The sequence below is a fragment of the Anarrhichthys ocellatus genome, unplaced genomic scaffold, assembly GCF_004355925.1.
Source record: "Anarrhichthys ocellatus isolate YVR2014 unplaced genomic scaffold, GSC_Weel_1.0 scaffold2, whole genome shotgun sequence".
NCBI lineage: Eukaryota > Metazoa > Chordata > Actinopteri > Perciformes > Anarhichadidae > Anarrhichthys > Anarrhichthys ocellatus.
This window is the reverse complement of record NW_022280032.1, coordinates 2,619,920-2,633,590: the sequence shown is the minus strand read 5'-3', so window position 1 is coordinate 2,633,590 and position 13,671 is coordinate 2,619,920. Positions and strand designations below refer to the sequence as shown.

General features: G+C 41.7%; 1 protein-coding gene across 1 annotated transcript; it reads left to right on the top strand.

The window, feature by feature from the left end:
• The first annotated feature begins 10,165 nt into the window (after positions 1-10,165).
• On the top strand, positions 10,166-13,315 carry admb (adrenomedullin b). Its single transcript, XM_031870270.1, has 5 exons — positions 10,166-10,296; positions 10,657-10,772; positions 11,424-11,558; positions 11,873-12,108; positions 12,450-13,315. Exons 2-5 carry the CDS (start codon positions 10,669-10,671, stop codon positions 12,515-12,517), a joined length of 543 nt encoding a protein of 180 aa, XP_031726130.1. The 5' UTR covers positions 10,166-10,296; positions 10,657-10,668; the 3' UTR covers positions 12,518-13,315.
• Positions 13,316-13,671: the final 356 nt, after the last annotated feature.

Genomic DNA, 13,671 nt, shown 5'->3' with positions numbered 1-13,671 from the left:
AACATGAATTTAGTTTTTCTAACGAACCAAAGTACTAACTGGGAAATTAATATCACCAGAGCAACTACGACTGTACATAACATTAAACAAACAAAGCTGCCGTTGATGAACTACTCGGGTACGTTATCAGACTCCTGTATGAAGGTGCTTTAATGCAGGTTAACTCAAACACAGGAGCAACTATAGGCTGTTTCACAAACACATGACCGTCACACAGCGCTTCACTGTAGTTAATCTGCAGAACAGGAACTTTTCCATCCCTTCGAGCGATGTGACGGTGCTCATCTAATCCGGACACGATTCAATATGCTTTAAACATCTCGACACTGCCAGAATAGAAAAACACACACAGTATCTAAACGTTATGTAAAACAGACCGCCTTGTAAAATCAGCCCCCGCTCAAAAGATCCCCAACTAAGTTAATTCACTCCATCCTCCCTCCGTATCGTGCAACAGTCTTTAATTTGAGTGGGACGGGACAGACCAAACAAACACACACAAAATACGTTCCCAAAAATCTGCGGTCCAGATGCGCTCGGCACATACCACAGCTGCACCAACATTTCTTTATGCAACAAGATGGTCATTAACGCCGAGTGCCACGCTCTGTCAAATCCCCCCCCCCCCCCCCCCCCCCCCCACCCTGCCGCCTCCACCACAGCCCCCAATAACCCCCAGCAGCGTCTGTATCCCATCATGCCTCTCTCTTTTAAACATCCTCACACTCATCAGCCTGAGGTTATGAGGCTTGTGGCACGTGTGCTGCATTCCTGGGAGGTGATGCGAAACAGAAATGCATTAAATTCCCCGATCTGGAATCCATCGCAGGGGGTGTGTGTGTGAGTGTGTGTGTGAGAGGAAGGAGGGCTGTGTGTGTGGGGGGGGGGGGGCGATAAGGCGAGGTTAAGGGGTCTCACTACCCCCTCGAGTACCAGAGCATCTGAGATACAAAGAGTTTGAAGACATCTGAGGAATTCAGAATATATAGGGTTAGAAAGTTTTAGGAATTCTGGGTATTTACAGCGAATGGGGTTCTCGGGAGCCCCGGGGCCTGTAGAGGTTTACGGATCAGAGGAGGTTCTCCCGGGACAGTAAAATAAAACGCCTGCAGAACATTTACCTTCCTTCACAGTATCGCATATGACAATTCATGGACCCCAGGGGGGCGATACGGGCGTATTAAGAGCATCTGGTGAGAGAGTGGACAAAAATAGCATATCACTGCACCTTCACATTATAGACTTCTACGGAAGATTAAAAGGTCCCCGGAAAATTCCTGTAAAGGGCCAACGATGCAAACAGATGTCCTCCCTGCTCCTCATAAAAGTGAAAAACACCGAAAAAAGTGGGCCCAGAGAGTGAGAAATCAACTTCACACCAACAATGAAGACCAACGCCGGTGGAATCTCAGCTTCAACCTCATTTCACCTGCATGACATCCCTCTCGTCCACCAGCACATGTTTCTGCAAGGAGACGGAATTTGGGACAAAGGATCTGGCTCCAATCAGCGCATCTGACTGAGGTTGACTCTGCACCCACAGGAAGGCCGAGCCCGAGGCCACAGCGGGGAAATCAAACCCATCTTTCTCAATTGTTCACTCCGGATATAAATACCTTTTGACAATACAAAGGGCCAAGCTACGGGTGAGCCGCGTGCCACTCTGACCTCCCATTTATATTTTTACCCTTCATAGGTCAGAGGTTACTGTGGATACATGTAAAAAACAGCACACGCACATACACACTCTCCTACTGTAAGTCATATGCAAATGAATGGACACTAAGGAAGCATGCACCTCCATGCATGCTTGGTGTCCACACCTGGATGCACGAATGCTGCATATGCACATTCACGCACCCTAAAACACAAAGATGCAGCAAGGCACACGACTAAATACCTAAATGTGCTGCAGACAAACACAGACGCACAGACATCTTTTCTTTCATCCGGCCTGATATAAACTGTAATAAGGCAGCAGTGAGGTGACTGGTTGCCTGTACAATCCTACTCTATCTGTGAGGAATGCTTTATGTGACAAGATAGAGAGACTTCCAAAAGTCTCATCATCTTCCTCCTCCACGAACACAAAAGAATGTGTGGCAAGGCGCAAATACAAAACACAAGTGTTTCTGTGAAAGAAAAAAAGAATCCCTGCAACCCCCATGGACCGCTCTGCACTCCTGCCAGCACATCAAGTTGTTCTCTTTTTTTCTGTTGAAACCGTCTGACTTTTCACGACCGAGCCAAGTTTGGAGCTGGCCTCTTACCAGAGCATTGTTTACCGGCATCCGACTTAATTGCAATGAGTGTATGAAACTGTGCTAATAATACCCAGAGTGCAGCAGGCTTAAAAGGAAGCAGGCGAACGAGTCAGCAGAGCTCTTCTTTTACCGGGTGAAAGGCCAAGTGCTTGATGAGGCGATAGTGGGTAGAATTACCTGCACGCTCCTGTACCATCATCCCATTCCCTAAATACACACCCTCTCTCTTCCTCGGGGATAAGTGTGTCATCACGGTTAAACTGCAGCTGCTATTTATGACCACGGAGGAACACAACCTGCTTTGTTCTCCTGTCAAAAGAAGAAAGAAAGACGTATCCGTCTCAAAGGAGAGAATGGCAGCTAATCTTAACAGTCGTAAACCTCCTGTGGCGAGGACTCACCTCAACCTCCACACTACTCATCCGCTTTTACTCATCACAATTAATCTCCAACATCCTTTCAAGTTAATGTGACTAATGTACATTTTGGAAATGAGAACGCCTGTCTGGATAAGCACCGAAATCACTTTTACATAAAAGTCATTAACGGCAATTTTAGTTGCTGGAACCTTGTAACAAGTCTGAATTGAATGCAACCTCAGATCAACCTAAAGGCTGCAGCGACACAAGGTTAAATATGGACATAGAGTAATTAAATGCATGTCTCGTTAGCGTTATACTGTTGTCATCTAGTATGTACAAAGCAAAAACTAATCAACCACAAAACACAGTGAATGAGCCACTTTTAAGTTGATTGTTGTCATATGTGAACAGCTTATACTGTATTAGGGCGATAAGGACGAAATCTTCTATTAGTAGGAACTTAATTATTTACAATTCATTTATAAGAATTTAAGTGCAAAATAATCAGATTTTCTAAGAAATTTGAGTTATTTTATGCTTGTTAATATCAATTAAGGCAACGCAATAATAATGAGCAGATTAATTGATTTGGTTGCAGCCGTACTTTGGATTTTATTAAATTGGCAGCTGAGTGCGCCATGAAATAACTTTAGATGATTAAAAGTGACTAGAAATGTATTTTCTGTTGAGAGAAGAGAAGACGAGTATAAGTCTTCAATGATAAAGTACTTTGTTTTTAAATCGCTCCATCTCATCCACCAGTTGCCACATATACAAACATTGAGGCTCATTCTGTAAATGCTCCGTCATGTCATGTCTGCTTAAAACCGAAGGGGAACATTTATGTAATTACAAACATGTCCGAGTGACAAATAGCCAACACTTTAACAGACAAATGAAGCCGGCGATGGGACACTTTCCATATCTGAAAAGAGTTCAACAAAACCTCGGAACGATTTCAAGGGTACGTCTTAAAAAAATAAAATAGATTCCTAAACCATTGCTCAAGTCATCTCTCCACTTAATTTGAAAGTGATGAAACATGCCTGAAACCACAGACTCCTAATGAGCACAATGTGATAGTAATTCCTTTGGCTCAAAAGAAGTGGCGATAAACTCCCCGACTGTAACGAGGTGTCGTATAATCACTGAGCTCACAAGAGGGCCGACGTCACATTTCAAAGGGTCTGAATCCCTCGGCGGGCGGCAGTGGGCGAAGACTGCGGACGTTCGGCATGCGATGATGACTCACGGCAGCAGAATGCGATGGAGCAGGAAACATCGCTTGCAATTACACTGTTAACGTCACGGGGATAACTATAGTAAACATGCTATTTTCGAAACACGTTTATGAGCCACTTGTGGGACATCCATCTGCTGGAAATTGGAGAAGACAATGTGGAATTAAGCCCCAAAACATCTTGAAAATGTGATCTACATTTGCTCCGCTTGTTGCCTTAGTACAAAAATAAAAAGGAGAAACATTTGTAGACAGCGACCAACGTATCCTTCCAGTTCTAATGTTTGTGTCCGTGACTATTGTTGGGTTTAATTGGCTAGGGACAAGACATCTAAGATGCTCATATACACACACAGCTAGAAACAAGTTTAAACTAAGAATAGTAACAAGGTATACTGTATGTGGCAAGAACGTTGCAGGTTAAAGTTCCCACACGAGAAGAAAAAATGGAAGGTAGAGAAAATGAATTAATGCTGACACACCAAATATGAAGCTGCTGCTCATTGGTCATCATCAGAGTACTGGTTTTACTGGGCAGCTAATAGCTGTGAATCTGTCAAACAGGGTAAATTTGCTGGTAAGCAGCAGGATATTTCTATAAATCTTTCATAATCAGGAAGATATTTATCGACCAACAGTACAAAATGAACTATGTATCTGTGGGACAGTTATCGATGGCTCTCCCAGGTGCTGAGATCTTTGGCATTCTAAACTCATTTCCCATCCTGCACCCCGCCCACTGGAATTTCAAGACTCTCCAAGTCGATCCCTGACATATTTGCAATTTCAGTGCAACAATAAAAACCAGGTGAGAAATCAAAATCGCCAGACACGACAGCTATAAAAAAAACACAAATATGTGTCAGCTGCGGGTCAAAAAGTACATTTGGTCTTAATTATTTGTGGCATAAATTCAACAAGGTGCTGGAAACATTCTTCAGGCGTTTTGGTCCAGATTGACATGAAAGTTGCGTTAAACTCTTTTTTACTCTATTGTTTTTATATCAATTTACATTTACAACCAAAATGTACTTAGATTACCAAATTCAGGGGCTTGGTGGCCCGTAGGACCAGTGCTTAAGAATATTAGCGTCCATCCCTGACTGGATATTAACCCAGATTCTGTACACAGTTAGTCATTTTTAAGGTAACTCCATTATGAAAATGTGATATTGTGTCATTGGGTTGTTGGTAAAGCTCCATCTAATGACACCATCTTACACCTATCAAACCTAGAAGAATACACAACACTGACTACATCAGCAATCAAAGGGATCAGTATCCGTGTTAGTGGGTGTTTTAGATTATAGATTATAGATGCTGATCTTTCTTAATTCTTGAAGTGTTGGTCGAACAAGACAAGCTATATCAATACGTATAATTGGGTGATGAGCAGATAGGTGGAGCTGAGAACACTGAAACACGAGGAAATGATAAAACAAATGCTAATTATTTTTTTAGCTGAATTAGCAACAAGGCTCAATAAATGGCGATATCGTTCTGGTCAATCGGTCTACCACTTTGGTCCAGAAATAAATATCGCAACAACTTTTGGATGGATTGCCTTGAACATCATAGTCTCCAGAGGAGACTTTGGCGTTTCTCTGACCTTTACTCTAGCACCACCATGGGACTGACAATTTTGTCTTTTACCAAAATACCTCAACAAATATTTGATGGATTGCCATGACATTGGCTACAGTGACTCTTTAAAAACAGCAACAGCAAAAAGCAACAGCAACAACAACAATGGTGAAACTGCTGAGTTTTTAAGATGAAATGTTCAACGAATTTCTAATCCGTCAATCTGAACATCTGGTGTATAAGTAAAAAGGTATGAAACTGCCGCTACAGTATAAAGCACTGAAATCAGAACCATTTCTCATCTGTGTTGACTTCCGTGTCATTCATGAATCACGTAGGAGGAGCACCATTGCAACACATTGACGCCACTTTTTTAGGAAATATTGACAGTGCTTTTAAGTGAGACGTATTAAAGCCTGCTACAAAAAGGTCAAAACACAAGATCAACATCTGTGGCTTAAATGTGTGTTCAGATTTCTGGCCTTCACGAGTAACTATCTGTATTGTTTTGGAACAAAATGTCTCCCCCCACCTCCACTGATATTCTGACACGATACTCACATTTTTAACTGCCTGATAATGGAAAACCGTGCTACGATGGAGCTGCTAGCAAATCATTTTAGCCTTGAATGAACTTAGTGATCACAAATTCAAAACTGCCAGCTCTCACACAGCATCAAAATGTGCACACTGTACGTCGTCTTGTGGAGATTCACCTATGAAAGGCTGTGAGATCTGACACACCAGGTACCACAGGACACATACACCTGGCATTAAGCGGCCAAATGGCAGAAAGTAATTGTCAATGCCAAGCAATTAAGAACAACCCAGAACCCAAAACACACACACTCCAACTTAAAAAATCCCCAAATTCATCACTTTAACAGTAGATCGAGTCAGTATCATCTGCCACATTATAAAAACCAACGCACACATGTTCTATAGGGTCATGGATGGAATCATCGAGACCGTGATCTGTTCAACAATGCTGGAAGAGAAACCTGTACTCTACATAACTTTAGACAAGATTTAGTTTATATTCTGACAAAAGGTTCTGCCCAGCCTCATCAGGCCCTGATGGACTAGTCTCTCAGGGATCGCACTCTGAGTTTGTGTGCTGGAATTCCCATGGCAAACTTCTCAGAACCGTCTGGTCCCACACGGTGTAAATCTGAAACTCACAATCATAAGCTGTGCTCTCAATGGGCAGGAAAAGCAATATTTAGATGAGATCTTGAGGAAAACGAGATGATCAACTGTTAGGGGTTTGAATCCTTGTCAATCACACAATTCTATCTCAATTCTTGGTGTCGCGATTCGGTTCAGAATCGATTATCTATTCAAAGCTATTTTTGATTAAAGTTATAGAAAATGGGGCACTGTATTTTGGCTCTTACGCCAGTACTAGTTTTGGTACAAAGATACTTTTCCTTATGCATCAGACGGACGACGTTACAGCCTCATCATTTTGTAAACTTGAAGTTGTTTCCAGGACTTATTTCTATTGACAACCATATTGACTATCAACCAGGCGGCGACCTCCCGTTCTGAAAAATGAAGCCAATGCGGAAGTGTCTTAAACTTGCATTCTCTCTGCTGACCATCAGGGGGCGACTCCTCTGGTTGTATAGAAGTCTATGAGAAAATTACTCTACTTCTCTCTTGATTTATTACCTCAGTAAACATTGTAAACATGAGTTTATGGTCTCAATCTCTAGTTTCAAGTCTTCTTCAATACAGCATGATGTTCATTTAGTAAACTATGGTCCATTTAGAGTCAGACAGACCATAAAGCAGGGTATGCTCTAGGGCGGGGCTACGTTGGGATTGACAGATCGCTACCAGTGCTGTATGCAGCATCTCTAAGTCACTCCTCTGCAAATCCAAATATGGTCACTTCCTTGTTCCATGGTCACTGGTTGCAAAAAGCCAAGATGGCGACGGCCGTAATCCAAAATGGCAACAGTCAAAACACCAAACTCGAGGCCTTTAAACGGCAGTCCACAAACCAGACGTCGTCTCTCAACTCCAAATCCATTCACGTCTCTCAATACATGTGAATGTTAGGACCTCCCGGTTATCCATCACCAGGGAATCCGCCGGCTACGTCGGCACCCCAGAAATATTGGCCCATGTCACCAGTGGCATCAAACTGATAAACGATGGGTTGGTTCCAAGATTGTAAAATACTAAATATGTAATGTAGAAGATTATGTAGCAGTTAATTATGTCGTGTTGCTGGCTAGATTTTCAAACTGAGCCAATCAGAGCTGCCATGTATGCTTGTTACACCCACTTCACCCTTTAAAGTCCATGTTTGATTTTTTCTTGTATTTAATTGGAGAATTTTAATCTAGTTGACACTCCAATGTCATCTGTAGGCTTGTATAGTCTAGGCATGTGCTACATGTGTATGAAATAATAATAATATACTTTATTTGTATTGCACCATTCATACAGCTAAAAGTGCAAATTGTGTGTAAACATTATCTAGTTCAGATCGTTCTGTTATTTCTCTCCGAACACATCGGTCATGAATAAGTGGAACATTGCCATCTCCTTGGGCAAATACAGATTTTCCACCTGTAATTGGTAAATATCTCATCCTGTATTTTTCCAGGGAAAAAAACCCCACATACTGTTATTTTCCGTTGTTTGGGAAGGAGGTAAGAGGAATGTTTGGGCCTCACATTTAGAGTGTTGCATATCACACGGTGCGTTTCCAGGGAGAGTTCTCTTTCAGACACATGAAGAGCAGAGTTAATAAAACCGCTATAATTCCTGCGTTTCCATCTCGGTAGTAATGAAAACACAGGATGAAATACGCAGCTATAAATAGACTGTGAATATCTAATATTATCACATGATGGGAGCCTGCCAACATTGAGCTCACATCATGTTCCACTGACCCCTGACTGTGGAAATCAATCGCAGCTTCGTCCCTCCTCTAACCAAACACCATACTGTCTTCATTTCTTCTATATGTAATACAAGAGCTATTCATGAAGCAACAAGTCAAAAGGAAGAAAAAACAAAAAAGATCTTGGCTTACTGATATGGACACATAGTGACCACCTATGGCTTGATAGATTTGGATCATCTGTTTTGGAATAATGAAACTCTGCAGCACGTTGCGTGTAATTGAAGAAGGGGAAAGGATCATGTTAAAACACGCATCACTGAATCATCTTTTTCGGCCGTGGTGTTGCCATGACGATACTGTGTTTATCTATTCAAAGCATCCAAATGCATTACTCATGTGCTTCTATGGAGCCATCAAAGCTTTGTGTGCCACTGTGTTTTATAAAGTCATATCAAAACAGACCCGACGTCGGCACAACTGCTTGTAGAAATGAAGCCTCCGGACATGGTGAGGAGGATGATTGTGAGGCTGGTAGTCAGTGTAATGTGGGCTCGGATTACATCAGCTGAATGCAGGTCAACACAAGATTTATAACAAACTGTGAAGGACTACCAGTGCTTTGAATCTTCTAACAGACGAGGATGCTAATTGTGCAATGTTCAAACAATTTCTTAAATTCGGTCACACCTGTAGTTCAATTCCTTTGTACCAAGAGGAATTAAGCTGTATTATTGTCTTTAAATTCAATTCCTGTTTATGTTCAATGAACCAAGAGCTGTGCTCATCGAGTCATGCAGGCCGAGAGGTGATTCATTGATTGGACAGTTTTGCCAACTGTCTTCGTGTTTCATCAGTAAATCTGTTAATTCGGTTGAGTCAAGGCCAAATGAAGGATCGATTAAAAAAATGTATTTTTAAAATCATTAAAGGTTTGGCGGTACGTTGGGCACAATGTGATGTCAGTCTTGTAGGGTAATCTTTAAACTTTACATGAAAAGAATTAATATAAAATATGGAGCGTTTAGCCCTTTTGATGCCTCTTAATTCCTCGTATCCTTGTAGCTAACAAGGAAGACGTTAAGGATTAATGCGTGTTAATCTGTACACTGAACACACTTGTTTATAATGCTTGGAAGTAACTACCGCTGGCTGAGTGGCACTCAGATTGATTTAATTGCTCATTTTGAGGTGCACAAGTTCAGTAAAAAGCACATGTTCCCTTCATGAGCTCTCACTGTGCATATAGTTGCCACGACCACACTGCTAATTTAAACACACTTAACATTTTGTAGCCATTTACAAATCACAGATGGCTGACTCAGACTGAAATAGAGCCATCAAACAACACTTCTCCTTTAGCATTGATTCAGCCATTAACAACAATTACACCCAACTGAACTGCCTTAAAGCACGAACGGCCGATGAACACACACAAATGACTCCAAAAATAACCAGTTGCGAGACAAATATTAAAAGAAAAGACAAAAGAATATGCAAATGGCCTTGGTGCACATAAGTCCATTTGCATAGCAAGAAATAAACTGAGAGGAAATATTTTTTATATTTGGTCAATTTACAAAACCCTGAAATGCACAAAACCAATTCTTTTAATAACACTTTCTCCCAGAGAAGCGGTGCACTGAATCAGAATCAAGGCTCACACAAACTCGTAAGTATTAGGGTTTGCTGACTCGATTATAATCCCTGCATGTTTTTGGTTTGAGTGTCTACATGTGGGGTGGATGGGGTTGACATGAACTGTCCCACAGTCCCTCCCACTGGCTCTGGCATTCAGGTACAGCTCCCTCCCTCCTCCTATAAAGCCTCTCATGTTAGCAGCGTAAACTTCAGACTACAACTCATGGTAAACTCTTTACAACCGTAGAAAACAAAACAACTTTAAAAAAAAAAAAAAGACGTTACATAGCACACGTGGATGTGCATCATAAAGTCTCTACATTAAGTTACAAGGCCAAGCCAGAGGTAAGTGACTTTTTCCACAATTTTAATCAAAGTTTATGATTATTTTCAAGAGACTGCTCAAGAGTTCTTCAGGTGTTTAATAATGTAAATTGACTGAATTGAAATTTGGGATATGACTTTAAAAGGACAGGGAGTTATTAGTCAGTGGTTTTGGGTGTACTGATAAACAGACGTTTCTAAAATAACCTGCAAAAATACATTAATATTGATTTGTGATTGACAAACAGACTATGACTCTTAACCAACTCTGTTGTGCAGCTACAGAGCCAATCCTGTCTCAGATTGACCAATCACCATGTGTGGCAGCAGTTTACAGCTATAACCTCCTCAACATAATCTCTTGATCTTCACCTCTGACAGCTCCCAGCCAAAATGAGATTAGCTCTGCAAACGGTCATCTGCTGCTGTGTGCTCACCACCGTCCTGCCACTGCTGAAAGGCACCGCGGGGGAGCTCAACACCAGCCTGAAGAAAAGGTGAGCTGCCCGATCGACGAGCACTGAGAGAACATTTAAATCAGGTGCTCGCCCTTAATAACACCAGAGATATTCATATCAAGTAATGTTTGTTAGAAAAAGGGCAGAAAACATCACAGTAAAAGTCTGAGTATTTCAGTGTTGCCATAGCTCGATAGACACTGGATGTTTGAGGCTGATATTGAGATTTTTGAACTATATCGGTCAGAACAGATAGAAACCATGTTTGATAAGGATCCCCAAGTTGCTTACGACAAAATAGTGATCAAGATATGTCGTAAAAGGCGTTTTCACAATTGAAAAATAAGCCGTGCCCCAGTGGACAAACGTTGAAGTTGTCTACAAACTACCTCAAACATTTTGCCATTCTGTTCTGCAATGTCTTGTTTCCCAGTAGAGGTAGATGCCGATACAGATATATCTGTGTTTAGTTAAACATCGGCCGATACGTCACCCTGGCAGATTTATCGGTCGTGCAATTTTTCCACGTGTTCGTGATAAAGGAAAATGCTACATTGGCATCGAGTCAAATCATCTTATATTTTGGACGTGTGCTGCTGTGTCGTACTGATGTTATCATTTTGTGTCTGTACCTTAGAGTCTGTATTAGTTAGTTTGTGCAATCACGACCTCTTCCGCTCTCCGTGGCAGGTTTAAAGTATGGCTGCAGAGCCGCGTGAAAAGAGACCTCTGCAGCAGCTTAGTGACAGCCAACGAGCAGCACTCAGACGTCACCGTTGGACCGCAGCAGGATGAAGATGCAAAAGGTGTCTCGCCTCCACCAAGGTAACAAGAACAGCTGCATTTTGATGGTATATTTGCTCTCATTTGATGGCTGAAATTTTACATGTATTAAGTATCTGAAGGCCCCCCCAGATGCAGTCTAACATTACAGGAATTCAAAATGAAATGTGAGAAAAGAGATATGTCTAAGATAACTGAAGAAGGTGGATGATTTATCCTCTATTGCACCCATACGTTTACATGAATTTAAATTTAAGTTTAAACCCTGTCAACATGTCATGTGTTGACTGTTGAGATTTAACAACCCTGGAAAGCAGTCTGAAAATAGAGCATACATTTTTGTTTTGTTTTTCCAGCTTTGGACAACATGTCAGATCCAGGAGGTCAACGTCGAACAAATCATCCGGCTGCAAGTTTGTCACATGCGTGTACCACGACCTGCTCCACCGGCTGCACCAGATCAACGAGCTGAAGTCTTGTGCCCCTGGGAACAAGATAGGCTCAAAAGGCTACGGACGCCGCCGCCGCTCTCTCCTGGACGCCGCTCAGCTCGCCCTCCGGACAGGAAGACAAAGACGGAGCAATGAAGCTGGTCAGCGAGTCCGCAGACACAATAGCACACGCACAGTGGCCTAAAGACAGGCATGGAGAGGCAAAGGAGAATCCTTGTTGGGGTTATTTGCTCACAGCAGATCAAGATAAGTCCCCTCAAAAGGTTTTATTCCACAGATTTACAACTAGATATGCAAAACGAACGGTTTGCAACCTCACAGGAAACTTTGCTCAGGTCCCTCTGGATGAAAGCGAGATTGCGATTATAGATTTGTGCATGCTTAGGCGCAGGTTTCAGTGTGTCTGAATTAAGAGTGTGATTTATGGATGAACTCAAGTCAGACCTGCGCGACTTGACAAGAATGTCTGTCTCTTCTTCAGCTTCCAATGTGAGCTTGGCAGCTGAGATACAAGACAATTCCTGCAGATCTTCTCTGAAATACCCGTGAACTGAAGAGGAACCGCGGCCGCGGCAGGGGAGGATGTTTTTGTTTTGTTTTCCATCAAGAAACTGACATTACTGGACCCCAAACTGCCACAAGCAGGAGGATCCTTTCACCAGTGAACTGGATGGCGTGAACTGCTTGTGAAGTGCAATTCAAACAATATGTACTCTGTCAAAAATATATAATTACCAGCTTGTATATAACAAGGAAATATAAAGCTACCTTATATTTAAGCACACAATACAACTATATTTTTATACAGCCAAAATACATATTAAACATGTCTTTTTTATTTTTAACTTCAATGAAGTATGTATCTCAACTGTGCAAATAATTACGTGAATTTAGTACCTTTTCATTGAGTTATCTGTTGTGTTTTTGTAACATTGTTTATTAATCATACTGGAGATGTTTTAAAGACTTTTGTTTGGAGGGTGCAAGTCTCACATAGCAGCTTAAGAACAACTGCAAAGTGGTATTCTAGTTTTTGGCCGGACTTTGGATGCCATGGAGAGTGATGGAGAGCCTGAAGTAGGGCTGATAAATGATAAAAGTGCTGTGCTGCCATCTAGCTTTACAGCAGGATACATGGAACACACGCGGGCCGACGCAGCTTCAACAAAGCACTTCCTGTGGTTACGCTAAATATTCTGCTTTTAAAAGCCGTAGCTTTGCATTGTATCTTCATAAATTCTAGTTTACTCCGCTGAAATGACTTGACATGCTGTTAGGTAACATGATTTATGGTCTTGATGTGGTGGAATGTGGCAGGAACTGTAATGGTTTTCAGCTGGATGCAACGTCCTTGTTTTTGAAATAAATGAATGAATGAATGCAACAATGAACAGAACTTCAAGCAACTTCTATGTTATGTGGTGACCTAATGTCCGAATATTCTGCTTAAGTGCTTTGCGTGTGACAATGTCAGGAGGCAAAGTAGTTCATGTGCCTCGTCCTGTTATGATGGTACGTGTAGTAAAATACGATCAAATCCTCAATGGTGTACATTCCATTCTAAAAATAACACCATGATTCATCAGCTGCACGAACTCAAAGAAACACATGTACTGAAACTAAATTAGTCTTGTGTCAACATGCTCCTCGAATTGTGTAATCACGGCATTTCAACAGATGAATTACCAAACAGATTAATTATC

Bases quoted from the DNA above. Each gene is read 5' to 3' on its own strand.
- admb (XM_031870270.1), top strand. From the start codon at position 10,669: ATGAGATTAGCTCTGCAAACGGTCATCTGCTGCTGTGTGCTCACCACC. The intron at 10,773-11,423 runs GTGAGCTGCCCG...TCTCCGTGGCAG, and splicing joins AACACCAGCCTGAAGAAAAG to GTTTAAAGTATGGCTGCAGA. The intron at 11,559-11,872 runs GTAACAAGAACA...TTGTTTTTCCAG, and splicing joins GGTGTCTCGCCTCCACCAAG to CTTTGGACAACATGTCAGAT.